General features: G+C 36.0%; 1 protein-coding gene across 3 annotated transcripts in view; it reads left to right on the top strand.

Annotated features, from left to right (window-relative positions):
* MBD5 (methyl-CpG binding domain protein 5) overlaps positions 1-17,625 on the top strand; it is a 454,579-nt gene that overhangs the window by 430,396 nt on the left and 6,558 nt on the right. For all 3 annotated transcript variants that reach the window (XR_014079644.1, XM_081580531.1, XM_081580530.1), the window contains one exon: positions 9,058-9,131. Coding sequence is in view for 2 of the 3 variants with exons in the window: in XM_081580531.1 (XP_081436657.1) it covers positions 9,058-9,131 (74 nt within the window). In the remaining variant the exon portion in view is untranslated. The remainder of the gene's footprint in view (positions 1-9,057; positions 9,132-17,625) is intronic.

Raw genomic sequence — 17,625 nt, 5'->3', positions numbered from 1 at the left:
ATCTTGATAAAAAGATACACTAAAAATACTTTTAGTAAATCAGAGAAAGTAATTGAAAGCATACATTTAGAGGTGAAAAACTAAAAATTTATAATAAAATATTAATAATAACACATGAAATATTTATCTGTCATTAAAAAGCAAAGTATATCAGTCTTAAAAGCTCTAGGGCACTTAATATTTTAAAATATCTCTGGTCTTTTCAGGACACCTCACTTTTTTACATAAAAAAGCAAAGTGCTACTTCACAACCCCTTTTTTCTCCTACAGTTCACAAAACAAAGGAAGGTCTTCCTCGTTAATGATGCCCAGCTAGTCAAACACCATTCTCAATTCATAACACAAGAAAAGGTGAAATTTCAAAAACAGGTCTCTCTGACTTCAGCTAAATGTCCTTTGCCTGATGTCTTGTTGATCCTGGTTCATGTAGAAAATATTAAACTGTAGTTATCTGTGTAAGACAAAGCATGATCTGTTTGAAAAGATTTCCTGTAAAACATATTTTACATTAAAATTGGTTTAAAACTGTGAACCAATTATGATGTAAATTTCATTTACATTGAACCTCTTAGTTCTCACAATGTCATATACATAAAGCCTTGTGCATTTATAACCAGACTTCTGCTTTTAAAAAGATAAGCAGTACAGTAGGTTTTCTTCCATATACTGTCGCAGTGCCTGACATTTTAATAAAGTCAAGAGAGAAAGACAGAGACTGACTTCATGAACAATTTGTTTATTATAGTAAAATCTTATTAATTCCATCTTGCTGATGTGGAATGTGGACCCTTTTCCCCAGTAATTCTCTCTGTAATATCTCAGAAGAAAGGGTTTGCTGAAAATTTTTCTTACACATAATCATTTAAAACCTTTTTAGCCTCTCCATTTTTCATACTAGTATTTCTATGTTCACCTGAGTAAATTAATCCAGAATGCTGTCAGACCCCACCAGATAACATCTATGTTAATTCAAATTTTAGAACAGGTTTATTATCTCCTCCCACTCCCTATATCTCACAAACCTATCATTTATTTTTTGTTAGTATCTTTGTTCTCAACAAGTCACTTCAAATTCTTTTTGGAAGCAGAGAAGAAAAAAATCTGGGAAAGATTGAGGGCAAGAGGAGAAGGGGGTGACAGAGAATGAGATGGTTGGATGGCATCACCGACTCAATGGACATGAGTTTGGGTAAACCCCGAGAGATAGTGAAGGACAGGAAAGCCTGGCATGCTGCAGTCCAGCACAGGTCACAAAGAGTTGGTCACAACTGAGCAACTGAACAACAAAAACTAGAAAAAATAATAATAATTACCACGATTACAGGTAACTAATTCAGAATAAGCTGGACACCTCTCATGTCTTCAGGTTGCCTGAATAGTCTCTGGACTGATAGGTCAGGGCTGTGAATGGAGCAGAGACTGAGATCTCCAAGTCGTCCATAACCTGATACTTTAGCCAACTGTTTGTCATGAGTGTAAATGACTTGGTCAGCTTATGATTTTAGAAAGACATTTTTAAATCTTCAGCAGGGTGTTAAATGTAGTAGAATTGCTAATAGTGCATTAGAAATATCCTGCAGTTTTCAAGATTACTTTCTAGGAGGTAGGATTTCTAAATATCAAATACTGCGTGAACACAGTCAGAGGAGACTAGAGAGAAAGCCAATGTGATAAGAAGAGGCCTGGGTTTCGAGCATTCTGATGTGAGCTTAAATACAGCTCTACCAGTTACCTAAATGGTCCTGAGTGGGTGTATTAATTTCCAGAGCTCCTCAAGTGGAAGTATTAATTCCTACTCAGAATGATGTTAAATGCAATACTATAAATAGATGGGGCTTCCCTCATAGCTCAGTCAGTAAAGAATCTGTCTGCAATGCAGGAGACCTGGGTTCGATTCCTGAGTCAGGAAGATCCCCTGGAGAGGGAAATGGCAACCCACTCCAGTATTCTTGCCTGGGAAAATCCCATGGACAGAGGAGCCTGGCAGGCTACAGTCCATGGAGTCACAGAGTCAGACACGACTTAGTGACTGAACCATCCACCACCATAAATAGATGATACACAAAAGAGGCTCAGTAAAAATTAACTTCCTCCTCTCTGTTCTCTGTATTAAACAACCTTATGAATTTGTATTTCACCATTATGAAATTGTGGTCATTTGACCTTCATTATTGTATACCTATCCATGAATTATCCATAAATAAAGAACTTGCTAACCAAGTTGGGGATTAAAGGATAGTAATAACATATTTAATGAATGAAATAGTTTATAACTATTTTTTATGGACCTCAGGACATTGCATACAAATTGGCATATTTAATTATAAATTAATATTAACTGTTCATTTTAGGCAAGAGTTCTACTTGAAAACATTTTAAAGGACTTAGTTTGTGAATAAACTTGAAAGTCCCCCTCTCCTCAGTGTTTCAAAAAACTATAAACTCAGACAGTCTTCCTCTACCCTCCAACCCACCAAAACACTCAACAGGATTAATTAGTAGATATTTTTAACAGTCTGTGAAAAGTTGGACTGAATCACCCCTATTTAATACTGTCCCAATACTGAAGCTATGTTACAGCACTGGAAGGATATTATGTGCCTTATATAATACCATTCAGGAAGTGGTATCTCCTTACTAATACATTTTCCCTTGCCTATCAGTTTGTAATAAGAACACCCTAGAAGATATGTGTACTTTTTCTAAAGAAGTGGTGCAGGTTTCTCTCTGAACCATGAACCCTTTATAGTTTCAGATTTAGCAGCCAAGAATAAGACCTCAGTGCTTAGTCAGAGCTGGAGAAATGTACTGCCAGATCTTGACACAGTATTAAGGAATTCTTGGAGAGGAAAATGGCTTCTGCTGGCATTACACCTATACACTATAATGTACAGACATTTTAACCCTGTGCAACTGTGGGGGGAGATGCTTATCTTTATGTATGTATTTCAATAATTATTTTAAAGCAAAAAAAAAATGTTCTTTTTTTTTCTAAAACATATTTTGTAATTATCATCTACCATCTTTGATCTTACATTAACTAGCCTAAAACTGTTGACTCAAATAATAATCAAAAAACTGAAATTCTTTTTTTCTTCTGAGTGGATAATTTTTACTCTTTTTGAACATTGTCCCATTGGTCTTCGTATTTCATTGTTCTTATATTCAGTGTGTGTTCTGACTGGAAGCACATTTAAGAAAGAATTTATTTCTATATTGGCACCAAAATGTTTCTTTTCAATGAAATATTTGTTGTTGTTGGACAGGTAGAGACAGTCCTAATTATCCAGAAAAATTCTATCCAGAAAAATCACCTGGTTAAATGAAGTTTTTAAAAGCAATGGGTAGGGTGCTCCTTCTCTAGACTCACTCTTTGACTTTTTTCACATGGTTATATTTGGCAGGAGGAGATATAAGTAGCTTTCTGAACGTTGTTCAAAACAGACAGAACTCATCATTATTAAAACTCATGCCAGATTTATTTTGGGACAGTCACTTTCTGTTTGTCATTCAGTATCACATGCACTCATGTTTTGATGCTATGGAGCAAAACCAGAGACAGCTTACCGTGGTATTCTGCAGATGTATAACCTAAGAAGTTGAGCCTGGTAACTAAATTTGGGAGGTGTGCCCTTCTGTGATGTTTAAACACTTTTACTTTGAAGAATATTCTTTCTGGGCTTATCAGTGCTAGCTATTTGTATTCTTTGGTACAGTCATTCTCTGTTGAAAGTATTCTTTGTATATTTCCTTTGCCATATATATTTTCTTAACCATTTCTGGAAATGAATTATTTTCTCTATACCCAATCAATATCCATGATATTTGGGCTGCATTTTGACTGGTGGGATGGCTGGGGCAGTCAATGGTCTGCAGCAACAAAATCTCTTTGAAAAAGAAGAATAATTTTTGGAAAGTGATAAGCAAGCTAAAATCCAGACAAAGGCAGTACCTGATCAAAATTTGAAAAATAATAAAAAGGAAAAACTAGGTAACACCAAAAATATGAATATTGGGGAAAAGACTAAACTGAGTACAAAGTTTAGGTAAACTTTAGTAATTGTGGAATATTGTGAAGTCTTCTTCCCCCTGAGGAAAATTAAAGAGGAAAAGGAGGAGGCCTGTCTCCATTCCTAGATAACTGAGACTGAGTATGGAGTTCTTGAGCTTGTCAATACAGTTGTCATGTGGTTACTAGCAAATGGGATCTCAAGTATGAGGCAAATACATGCTTCTGTTACATGAACTCTTCAACAGTGTATCCTTAAAAATACAAGTTTATTCAAAACATTTAATTCTGTATGTATTATGGATCTATATAAAATTTGTTATCACATTTAGAATAGATTTACTCTAGTCCTGTAGTATAGTTCGCTAGTACTTAAAAAGGCTTCTATCTGAAGTGAAGATGAAAGGAAAAAAAAACCCTCAGATAGTGCCACTGACTAAAACTGCGATAATGTCAATTGGCTTAGTCCATTTGAAAAAACTATGGTTTACTTTATGAATTTTTCCTTAAGTATTGTTGTTAAATTCATCCTTTCTGTCACAGGTGAGTCAACTTTCTACCCCAAATTATTTATCATTAATTCCCATACTTGAAAAAATATTGAAATATTGCGCTTAAGTTAGCAGGACTTTTTCAGTTTAAAGTAGTTACTACTTAATAAATGTTTGATAATAAACCTAATAAATGCCTCATATTTGCTTATTGCTTATTGATTTTCCAAGATTTCAGCTCAAGTCACATGTTACCTGTACAAATACTTAGTTAAAATCTGTCCTTAAATTCTTATTTACTAATTTTTTATTCATTCAACAAACATTTTTGACACGTTATGTAGTAGGCACTGTTCAAACCACTTTAAAAATAATACCTAGTCTTATTCTAAGATATATGTGAAAGCATAGGTATAATGTTTTTGTATTTTTCTAATATAAATTTATATGAATATATCACTATTAAAAATGTTTAATGGTCTATGTTCCACCTGAAACAATTTCACATGCTAGCAGTGGCACTTTGGGAAAGACTGCTTTGGTGTTTATAAAGCACCTTCATACTTAGATAATCCCAGTAGATAATCTCGATGACTTATAAAGATGTGCACAACTATTTCCATTTGGAGCTCAGGAAAGAGGCATTTCTAAAGACACAAACCACAAGCAGTTAAACCAGGGCCCAACCCTGGTCTCCTAACTCTCAGCTTAGTACTCTTTGCACGATACCATTCCCCCAACAACAGGAGCTGATGACTTGTTAAAAAAGGATGGGGAAGTGAAGAAGGAACAGGGGCAACTGAGGTCAGCTGCTTTCTCTCTGCTGTGAAATCTGTGATAATGGCTGTGCTCTTTTGACCTTTGTGTGACATCTTAGCCTCAGCGCTAAGTACCAGCAAAGGAATCACCAAGAGATTTAATCCTGTTATCGGGGATTAACACCTGAAGGGAGTTTTGACATCTTCTCTAGTTAACTGGCTCAAAAGTGATCTAGGATCTTTAATCCAGGTTCTTCTAATATACACTGTAGCTCACTTTCAGAGGGTCAATCTGACTATCTGAAATGTTTATGTTTTCTTTTATGTCATAGACTACTTCTGAGATACACTCCATGCTACTGTGCTGACCTCAAATCAAACTGAATTTAATTATCAAATGTTTAATATGTGCCTTGTGAACAAAATAAGCAGCCAGAGTTTCAGACTTGTTCAGGAAACTCTTAAACATCCACCATATAATCATGTCTGGCTTTATGGGTATGTTTCTAACCTTACTAAACATGGTATAGGTCTAGTTAAGCCAAAGAATTATTATATCTAAAGAATCTGAAGGAATGAAAGAAGGGATTTAGGAGTTAAAAATTCAGCATATGTGTATATTTATACATGAGATAATATGTGTACTATAAATACATAAAGTCTGGTTATCTTTTTCTAATTCCTAAATCATATAGGTACACAGTTATACCATGATAGCCATTACTATTAGCATCATCATTGTTAGAATAAGAATATGTTGGCCGATTATGAGTAAAGATATATTATAAAGTCCTCCCCCAACTTCTCACCAAGATAACGATCAAATAATTTATGAAACTTCTGGCTTGTGAGTATATAGGAATATAAGATTATTAAATTCCAGATTAAAATAGTAAGTATCTTAAATTACTTGCTCCTTCAGTGTAAGTTTTATTTAAAAATATGTATGTGTTTAATCTTTTTAATGTTATATTTATGTATTTGATTCCCAGTACTTTCTTTATTTACAAGGTAGCTAATCAATTTATGAGTGTTCATTAAATCATTAAATATGGTTTATATTTGACTAGAAATGGAATTTATTTTGTTGTTTCCTGATACCTTTGTAGGGGGTTATCTTTAAAGACTTTCTTGAATATTGTGTAAGTGGATGAATATTTTCCCCCAAAAAACACACACTCTTCGTGTATTATATTTCACCATACAGAAGAGTACTGAAATTCTGAAACCAAATAAACTGAACATTTACCTCTGGATATGTATGATCTTGTCATGTTAGAAATACAAAGCAATGTGTATCTTATAGTTTCAGAAATCACTCTCATTGCTTTCTCTTTCAAGGTCATTGAATCCTTTATAAATAATATATTTTATTATGAGTACCTTAGAACCTTAGAGGCATATTTAAATGAAGAAATCATGGTGGAGAATTAGTTTTAAAAATCACCAGAAAATTATTCAAGTATAAAAAAAATTTTTGAAGATAAATTTGAGCAAGCATCATCTAAATTTCTATAAATAAAAATTGGATTTATAATTTAACCTAATTTTTGAGTATTATATATAGACATATATACTTACATGTGTATGTATATATGCATATACACATATACATCTCTATATATAATATATGTATATTTCAGCATATATTAGGGTTCGTGTGGTAGAGAAAGGTTGCTTTGGAGTCATCCTGAGTTTTGATGCTGGCCATGTAACTTAAACTCACTTACTCCCATCTGGAAAATAACAATACTAGTGTGTAGTATTACCACATTAAATAATAAAACAGTGGCTTCTACATAATAAATGTGCAATAAATGCTTTTACTGCCCCTTATTTCTTACTTAATTAAAAATAAAAATAGATGATTTTTAAAAAATCATTTGGCCTAAGTTAGTTTTTTAAAATCAAGACCAATGGGATAACTTTTCATTGTGGCATGTTGCATTATTTCACTCTGAATCTGCTTTCTGTTGCCTGTATCAGTCCCTTCTGAGATCTCTCACTATACCAGTTTGTGTCTAACAGAAGGTCCTATTATAGGAAAGCTTTCTCCTTGCTGCCAAGAAACTAATTTAAATATAAGGGGAATTAGCTATAAATTAATTGTGAGCTATCTTTCATAATTTCTTTGTGTGAGTGAGTACAGGATGAAATCCCATTTCTAACATGAAATGTGAAAAGATATCCAGGCACCTTTAAAAAAAACACACACACATGGATATATTCATCTTACTTAAGCTTTTCCAGTCATTCCAATAAGACACTTCATTACTCCTGTGGAAATGTTATTGGAACAAAGTTATCTCTTGTTCTGGCACACAATAGATTGAGTATCTGCAGTGAACTTGTGTGTGTAAGATATTTGGATCCTTTGGGACAAAATACAAAAGTCATGAAAAGGAAACTATTTCCATTATTTGACTGTTATTCTCATTGAATATTTAGAAATGCTTGTTTTCAGACTTGATAATGGAGACCCTTTGTTAATAATCATCACTGTGTACTAGATTTGAAGAGGTCAAAGAAAATTATTTATGAACAGTATTCATGAGTCAGGAAGATTCAAAGGCAAAAGTTAATCATTTCCTTGTTTATTAGAGTGTATTTTCTTACCCATTAGGTGTCTTGGCAACCTCTGAATTTTTTTATTAAAGGAATGTGGGGTGGGGGAAAACTGGGTTAAGGGGTTGGGGGGGGGACTTAATTTGAAGCTATATTTACACAGCAAGCAATACTGTTTCTACTGAGATTGTGTTTAAGATCAGTAAAAGTTACAGTGCTTTTCTAAATGTGTTTTTATTTGCATATTAAATTTCCTATTTGTTAATTGTTCTCCTTAGGAGAAGTGACTTCAAGAACTATGATAGAGATTATTAGGGGCAGGTGGCAAAGACTGCACCTCCCTCCCCTACCAATCCCCCAGCCACCAGTTGATGGCTCACAGTGATGAGGCAGCAAGTCTCATATAGCCTAGGCTGGCAGTGTTAAAGCAGGACCACGGAGAGGACACGCCCATCAGGTGTAGCCACACCCTCTTTCCGCATCACTAGGGACTACATGCAGCCTACTGCCCTACTCGTTTTTTTCTGGCCTCTGCAGAGCCTAACACACAACTATGTTATACTAGCTGTTCTGTGCTTGGCTGTGTTCACCATGCTTGTTGCATTTTAATTCTCACAGCAATTCTAGCAGGAAGGTAGGTATTAATGTCCTCAGGAAATTTTTCTTGAAGTGTCTTTATTTTTAAAAGCCGAAGCTTTGGCTAACAGCAAAGATTTAACAAACTAAATATTTCTCTAAATTATTCAAATTTTAGGAGGCTCAGGAAATTTAAGGGTGTTATTCATGCTAGAAAGTGAGAAGGTCAGATACAAACTTCTATGTGCTATCTACAAAGCCCAGCACCCTCACTCACCACTGTTGTTGTTCATCTGATGGAATACAGATTCACAGTTGCTGAGCGTCAGGCAGTGCAAAAAGCAGACCAGGATCTCTGACTTACATGATTTTGTGAATTGAAGGTTATTTAAGTTACATGTTTTGTTCTTCAAGCATTACTTTGAAAATGTTGACATTTTGAAAGCCACCCAGTCTTTCATTTCCATTGATGTTGCAGCCTGGAGAAGCGGAATCAACCTCTACCCCAGCGAGGACAGGCCACTTGACAGGACAGTGAGAGTTAAGCCTCCCTACCCCCAGTGCCGTACAAGCACCTGCTTGTCTGGCAGGAAAGTAAAAACAGTGTTAACAATTGCAGGTCTGGGTAATGTGGTCTGGTCTTCATGCCTTCACTCAGGTGGAGCCCGAGAAGTTGAAGACACTAACGGAAGGTTTAGAAGCCTACAGCCGAGCCCGGAAAAGGAACAGAAAGTAAGCACAATTTTTTTTTCCCGTTTTATTTTTCAAGGATATAATTTACTGGCTTTCCTTCAAAGTGACAATGAAATCTCACTGATTTAGTCCATCTTGAGCCCTGCTTAAGTACAATTTAATAGTTATTATCCAAGAGGACCATTATAGATGAATTAGCTCCTACAGAAAATATTTTCTGAAACAATTTATACCGTTTGTGGGACTTCCCTCTTCATCAGCTCTTCCCTTACTCCCTCCATCTCCATCCCTCTCACTTGAGGGGAAAGAAAATATGATTAATATTCTCAACATGTAGCAATGAAATAGTCTCTAAAAGTGTAGTGAAAGTGTATCCCTTTGTAATTCAAATACTTTGGGAGGGGGAATAACCCCCCTTGTACACATGTGAATAATTTTGGCAGTTAGTCAAAGTGATGATAAGTAATTATTTTCTTGGAGCAGGGGCAATAGACTTTCTTTGGAATTATAATAAGTTGAACTTTGGGACGTTATTCTTAATTATTCAAGTGTTTCCAGATCTTTATATTTTGAGTAAATGTAGTATTGACAAGTAGATGATGTTTATTACACAACTTGTAGGTAATACAATATAGTCATATATCATAACTATTATTTCATTTTAAGATAGAGAACTATAAATGTGCTTATGTATATGTACATGGAAAATTATTTTAATATATAGCATCAATATACCTACTCAGCTACTATAATTTTCATATTATCAAATATCTAAGAATTATGAAATTGTAATTATTAGCAGTGTATCTTGTATAAAAGACTTATATAATGATAATGACATCTTTTAAAGGGTAGTCATTCTCTTAGTGGTGTCCTCAGTAATTCTTGCCAGAGCTAAAATTTTAGAATGCAACAAATCTTGGGGAGACTCTCTTTACCACACAATGCAAGCTACCTACATCACGAATTTTCATTGGCCATTTGCTTTAGAATATTCAATAGTACTTGTTTATTAGAAGTAAAATATCCCTGAAATCTTTCCTTTAGTGAGATATGCCAGTTAGCTGGATATGTGAAACATATCCACAACTGTTGATAATACAAATATTTAGATATACTGCCTTGAAATGAGCTGTATTTTCCTCATATATTTGTTATTAAGCAGTTTCTCAAAGGTAATGAGTTTGTTACTCATTACCTTTTTACAGCAATGTAAAAAATTTCCTTCAAAGTCAGCTTACTATTTGAGGTGAATTTACATGGATCCTAAGTAGCATTATCTAAAGGAACAGAGGTAAAAGACAAAAATATGAAGCAAAACAGCTTTGTTTATCAGACTGTTGTCTAAGTAGAAGGACTTGCCTTATAAATGCCTAGTAGAATACTTTACATTTTGCATGTATGATTTAAAATCCATTATTCTATTCTCCCAATCATAAGATGGGCCAGAATTACTGAACCCATTTTTGATGACGACACTCAGACCCAAATAGCTTAAATAATTAGGTAAAGGCCACATAAGTGATAAATGGTATGTTGAACCCAATCATTTATTTATTTCCCAAGTCAAGGAGACTGATTTAGCAAAAGAATTTATGCCAACCAGGCACAATGCTGTAGTCCCAGGACTTCACTGTTTAGTGAAGGAGGCAGATTTAGAAACAAATAATTAAAATGTTAAATTTGCAGTGACAGGAATAAGTGTAGTATATTTTGGGGTCACAGAGAAGTGACATTAAACTCAGGTAACGGAAGATGTCCTGGAGGAGATGATATCTCAGCCAAGCCTTACACACTACATAGATATTAGCCAGACACAGGAAACAGGACAAGATGGGATGGGTTGGAATAGTGTTTAGATGAGGTCAGCAGTTCGCTTTAGGGGACAGGAAGTTATAAGAGATGGAACCAAACGAATAAGCAGGAGCCAGACCATGAAGGGCCTGGTAAGACCTCAGAGGTCTTTACATTATTGGAAGTGCCTGAGGGGACAGATGGTTGAGTTTTTCACTTTAGCTATGGTTGTATGGAAGATAAATTTTAGGGGAACAGTATTGGAGACAAGGATATCCATTTAGAAGGCCATGTCAGGAGACAAGAGAGGAGGAAGACTCAAACCAGGAGGGGATCCATGAGAACAGAGGAGAAAGAGTGTGGTCAAGAAATATTTAGGAGATAAAATCGACAAAACATCATGGTGATTGGTTGGAATGTGAAGAAGAACAGGTAATCAAGGACAACTCTCAAGTGCCTTAGTGGGTAGTGGAAGCACTGAAACGGGGCATACAGGAGAAAACTGTCGAGTGCAACATGAGGTTCCTGTGATTCCACAGACACAAGTCTGAAACTGGGAAGAAATGATATTCGACTATGAAAAATGACTTCAGTCACGCAGAGGTACTTTGGCCAATTTGAACAAGGGACTAAAGAGCGAATTCTGGGGTATTTGAATATTTACTAGAGATAATGAAAGAGATGGAAATAATGATCAGAAAGGAGGAGGAAACCCAGGGGGTAGGGGAGTAGGGTGTTAAAAGCCAAAGACCCAAAATTTCTGGGATAATACAGTGAAAAACAGAGGTCCAGTAAGAGAAGATCTGAAACATCTCCATTTGGACTGGGCAGTTTGGAGGCCATTGGTGACCTCAGTGAAAACAGTTTCTGGTAGAATAGCACATATAAAAATAAAATGGCCATGGATTGGAGAGTAAATTAAAAGGAACAGAGAGAGTTGGTATCTATTATTTACTCTCCTTTCTACCCTTTATGTGAAAAGTTCCCAAAGAATAACTGGAAAGAAATTTGAGCTAACAAATATCTGGCTAGTTTTATAGACAAGGAGAAAGAAACTAAAAAAGGAAGGTGGCACTGGAGCAAAGTGGCTGAAAGTTTGGGTTTTGGCCTGAGTTCAAATGTTTCCATCATTACCTAGTGTGTGTACCCTTGAGTATGTTGCTTAACCTCTCTGAGTCTAAATACTTCATTTCTAAAGTGGGATATTAATACCAGCCTCCGAGAAGTGTTATAAAGAGAGCCTTAGCACAGTTCTTGGCACATGGTATTTAGTAAACGATTATTTTTCTGATAAAGATATAGGTGAAACAAAATGATTACCTATTTTTACCATTTGAAACATTCTGTCACCATATTAGATATTTAGAGCATTATATAGTCATTTAACCCTCAATATGCTATAATCATACTATACAATAAATATCTTTAAAGTGATTCGCTTATTACTGCCTAATCACAAAAGAAATATTTACATATTTATTAAAGAATTCAGTTCAGTTCAGTCGCTCAGTCGTGTCCGACTCTTTGCGACCCCATGAATTGCAGCATGCCAGGCCTCTCAATAACTTAGGGTCATTTTGTACTTAAAAGTGGGAATAGCTTCATTAAAGAAAAGATTTGTGTAACTTTTAGATATGTTACAATTTTTTTTAAAGTGAGGATCAAATCTTCTGTCTATATGTACATATATATGTATTCAGTAACCTTATTTTTGTGAATCTAGAAAGTGATAAAGTGATAACATAAACATAAAAATGCTTAAGTAAACACTTTAAAACCAAGAAATGATACTTGTGTATTAAATTTTCTTTATTTTTTAAAAATGAAATTAGTTGATTTATGGTATTATATTACTTCAGGTGTACAACATAGTGATGCAATATTTTTATAGATTAAACTCCATTTAAAGTTATTATAAAATACTGGTTATATTCCCTGTGCTGTATATTATATCCTTGTATCTTATTTTATACCTAATAGTATGTACTTCTTAATCCTGTTCCCCTATCTTGCCCCTCACCCCACCCCTTCCCTACTGGTAATCACTAGTTTGTTCTATGTATCTGTGAGTCTGCTTCTGGTTTGTTATGTTCATTTTTTGTTTTTTAGATTCTGCATGTAAGTGAAAACATACAATATTTTTATTTCACTGACTTACTTCACTAAGCGCAATACCTCCCACGTCCATCCATGTTGTTGCAAATGGCAAAGTTTCATTCCTTTTTATGGCTGTGTAGTAGTCTCATTGTGTGTATATACATTGTGGTGTATATATATACACATAGCACTCTATCCTTTCATCTATTGGTAGACACACTTAAGTTGCTTCCGTATCTTGGCTATTGTAAATAATGCTGCTGTGAACATGGGGGTACATGCATCTTTTTGAATTAGTGTTTTCACTTGAGTTAATTCTCCTCCCTCCAGATGTGGGCAGGGATATGCACACTGGCAATGACTGCCTCTGCCCTGGTCAGAGGGTCTGTGCAGCTCTGTTCCCTCTAAGTGTGTGTACTCTTGTTGGCAATGGCAGCCTTTACTATAGTGGAGGGTGGTGCCAGAGCAAGAAGAGCTGGAGCAGGGGTCTAGTGCAGGCCAGAGAGTGTGCTGGCAAGCCAGCCAGAGTACCAGGCTATTTCCAGTCTGCTGCCTCTCCACTGTGCTGGAGCGGGGAGGCAGGTGGGGATGGGAGTAAGCAAGTCTGTGCATGTGCATGCACACTTCAAAAGCAGAGTCTTGGTTTCTTACAGCCCTCCAGTAAGCCCTGTTTTCAAACCAGCTAAGGGGCTCATCTTCCCAGAGTTGGACGCCAGGGCTAGGGTGCCTGAAAGGCATATTGAACTCCATGCTCCCCAGGGAAGATCTCCAAGCCTGTGATACTGCATTCCTCTTCTGTATGTGGCTTCCAATAGCTTTTCCTCCCTTCCTACCAGGCTCTATGTGGACAGTCTTAGTTGTAGAAAAGTTGTTATGCCAGTCTCCGCGTCATTTTCAGTGAAAGCTACTCAACATGTAGTTGTATTTTTGGTATATTCATTGGGGGTGGAGGTGGGAAGTAAGCTCAGTATCCTCATATACTACCATCTTGATCTCTCATATGTTAAATTTTCTTAAATCTGCATACTTTCCCTATGGATTAGGTTTTAGAATCCAAGATTCTTGACATTTAGGTCTGGTCCAAGTTTGTTGTGGTCTACATGAAGTGAGTTGCTTAAATGCTGAACTGATAGTCCAGAGCAATGTGCAATTCTCACTTCCCTCTGATTTCTCATACTATTCAAAGATGTGTACCTGGCTTTTTTTTTTATTAATAAAGATAAGGATAATGTGTGATAGTATATGCAATGAAGATGAGAAGTGGCAATTATCTCCATTAATAACTAGAAATGTGATTATATGAACATCTATTGCTTAATCAAGTAGCTTTTAGAGTGTCCATTAGTAAAAATGTTTATTATTAAATGTCAGTGGGGAAGAGAAAATAGTAGAAGAGACTCCACAAGGAGGGCCTCTGGACTAGAAGATTGAATTTTGACTAATTATTCATTTCATGGACTCATGGAGCTTTTTCTTCCTCTTTTAAGCTCATTCTTTCCTGACTTGACCAGCTAGTGTGAATATGGTATGCAGGTTTGACATGCGAAAAGTCTCTCTATACCTCTTGATTCCCATGATGTATTCATGTAATTTCATGCCCCATATCTCTGTATTTATTCTCTCTTCCAAAAGTAGTCATTTCACCCTCTAATAACTACTTAAGTGTGTTAAAGGAAAAACATTATACTAATTACCTTAAACTAATACAAGGAGTTTATAAATATTTTAAATATCTTGTTGAAGAAAGAACTCACAAACTCCTAAAATTTTGTCTATTTATTCAACAAATAATGTTGAATTATTTTTATACTTTAATGATGATGCTGTTGAAATTTGAAATTTTTCATATTAAAGGACAAAACTTTTATGACTCTATTACTTTTGAAGACTATTTATAGTTAAATATCATCTTCTTTGTCATAAAATTATAGTTGATTTCACTAATTTTCCCTAAAAAATCAAGTGTGACATACAAACAGCTGTTGTAATACCTACTTCACTGAGTTGTTATAAGGTTTAAATGAAATAATATATATAAAGATTTAATACAATTCTTGGCATATATAAAAAAGTGAAAGTGTTAGTCCCTCAGTCGTGTGCAACTCTTTGTAATCCCGTGGACTGTAGCCTCCATCCATGGATTTCCCAGGCAAGGATACTTGAGTGGGTTGCCATTCCATTCTCCAGGGGATCTTCCCACCTAGGGATTGAACCCAGGTCTCCCATATTGCAGGCAGATTCTTTACCATCCGAGCCATCAGAGAAGCCTTAAAATATTCAATAAATACTAGCTGTTTTTGTTATTAAAGATGAGAGAACCAAGATTCTCTGACGGTTTTTCACTGAAATATTTTCCTTTTTTTTAGACATTTAGACTTTTATGTAGTCAATTTTAAACCCATAAGATAGTATAATAAAAATGCATGACAAATATCTTTTAAAACTTCTCTTCATACTTTTATACAAATACAAAAGAGATAGTAAAGATAAAACTGTTTAACACATTGCACAAAGTGTAATATTGTCAGATAGCTGGGCAGTATGTGGTACTGTCAAGACCTTTGCTAAACAATCCACAAAAGAGGCCCCAACCCAGCCCAACTCTAGCTCAGCTTAAATAGCCCTACAGAGTCCTGGGATTGCATTCCTCCCCAGAATCATGCTTAGCAAACTCCTCGGTGGGAAAACAACTCAGCCTGACCCCATGAGATGACCAGGGCCCTGTAAAACTGGAATAAGTAGGTGAATAAAAGATAGCATGTGAATAGATGTCAACTTGGACATATTTAAAAATAGCGATAAAAGGGAAAGAGATAAGTTGTAGAATGGTACTTATATGAGGACACATTTGTATGATATATATTTAAAAAACACATAAAAGACAATACTAGGTACTGTTCATGGATATATCATATAAAATATTAAAACACACTGTAGGAATACACAGCTTCCCTTGCAGCTCAGATGGTAAAGAATCTTCCTGCAATGCAGGAGACCCAGGTTCAATCCCTGGGTTGAGAAGATCCCCTGGAGAAAGGAAAGGCTACCCACTCTAGTATTCTTGCCTAGAGAATTCCATGGACAGAGGAGCCTGGTGGTCTGCAGCCCATGGGATCACAAATAGTCAGACACGACTGAACTATTTCACTTTCTTTCTTTATAGGAATACACAACACAGTTGCCTCTGGGGAGGAGGGTGGGAGAGAATGAGACTAGGAATTGATATCAAATGGGAAATTTGGTTTAATTTTTTTTTTTTGGTTTAATTTTTTAATAAAAAAGAAAAGAAATATGTAATTTATTAGTTTATTTTTGGAAATAGGTTTGATAGGGGTTGATAACTTATTCTATGCACGTTTCTGCATTGTTTACATTTTTAAAGTAAACGGGAAGAATATAAAAGCTGTAGGCTAGCTTTCAGGCCGACAAAAGGTAAGGTTGATGCTGCATTGCTCTTATATTTCAGTTACAATCTTTTCTTTCAATTAAGCTGACTTAAATGCATATAAGTTTCCCAGAACACAGAGCCGTTGTTTTAGCTTTGGACACATTTTTATTTAGACACCATATGGAGCATCCACGATGTGTATACCTAGCAGTATACTACTCATGATTGTATAAAGAAACTAAATGCGTGAATTGTCCAGTCCTGGTGTATGAGGGTAAAACTTGGTGAGGACTGTGGTAAACCAAAAGGCCTCATCTAGAAGCATTCCACTAAAGTTCAAATATGTTTTTAAACACAATGTGAGCCAAACTAAATGGGACTATGAGCCAAATTCTTCTACAACTGCAAATTTCCGATCTCCATGTAAATGCTGGGCTAGGACTTAACTCTTGGAAAGCCGTTTACCTCTACAACTTCTCTAGTAATCGTTGTGATGAGATAAATGAAATGAATCACCTTAGTACTCAGAATAATTGGGTAATTCTTTGTATGCACCAAGAAGGAAAAGTTAGAGTAGACATAATTCCTAGAGGTGGATAGTGTGGAGTTGCCTTGTTTTAGTAATTAGTTCAGTAGCTTCCTAGTTAAATGTTTCAGTCATGGCAGATGCTCCTTGTGTTAAATACCTGTAGTGGTATGCTGAAAGTGAAAGTGAAGTCGTTCAGTCATGTCGGACTCTTTGCCACCCTATGGACTGTAGCCTACCAGCCTCCTCCGTCCATGGACTTTTCCAGGCAAGAGTACTGGAGTGGGCTGCCATTTCCTTCTCCAGGGGATCTTCCTGACTCAGGGATCAAACCTGGGTCTCCTGCATTGCAGACAGATGCTTTACCATCTGAGCCACAAGGGAAGCCTGGTATGCTGAGTAGAGAGAAAAGATCAGACAAGTGATAGACATTCTGAGACCATCATCCTTTATCTTCTCAAATAGTTTTGTCATTTTGGTTTTGGGGAGGCGGGGGCGGGGAAATGTGGTAGAGCCTCAGGTGTGGCGAGTTAAGCTGTTTCCCACCTGTAATGAAAGTGCACCAGGATTTCAGCCTTCATTTGCTGAACTCCTAAAGCCAGGATGCTCCAGAGAGGGCAGAGGGAGCTCCCTAGTGGCCAGAGCCTGCAGTTCAGGGCCCTTCCTCCAGCCACACAGCCTGAGAAAGACAAGCCAGAACAAAAGGCAATGTGGAGCAGGCTGGAATC

This window comes from Giraffa tippelskirchi, chromosome 3 (assembly GCF_054371585.1).
Source record: "Giraffa tippelskirchi isolate mGirTip1 chromosome 3, T2T-mGirTip1v1.2.pri, whole genome shotgun sequence".
Taxonomy (NCBI): Eukaryota; Metazoa; Chordata; class Mammalia; order Artiodactyla; family Giraffidae; genus Giraffa; species Giraffa tippelskirchi.
This window is presented reverse-complemented; position numbering and strand designations above follow the sequence as displayed.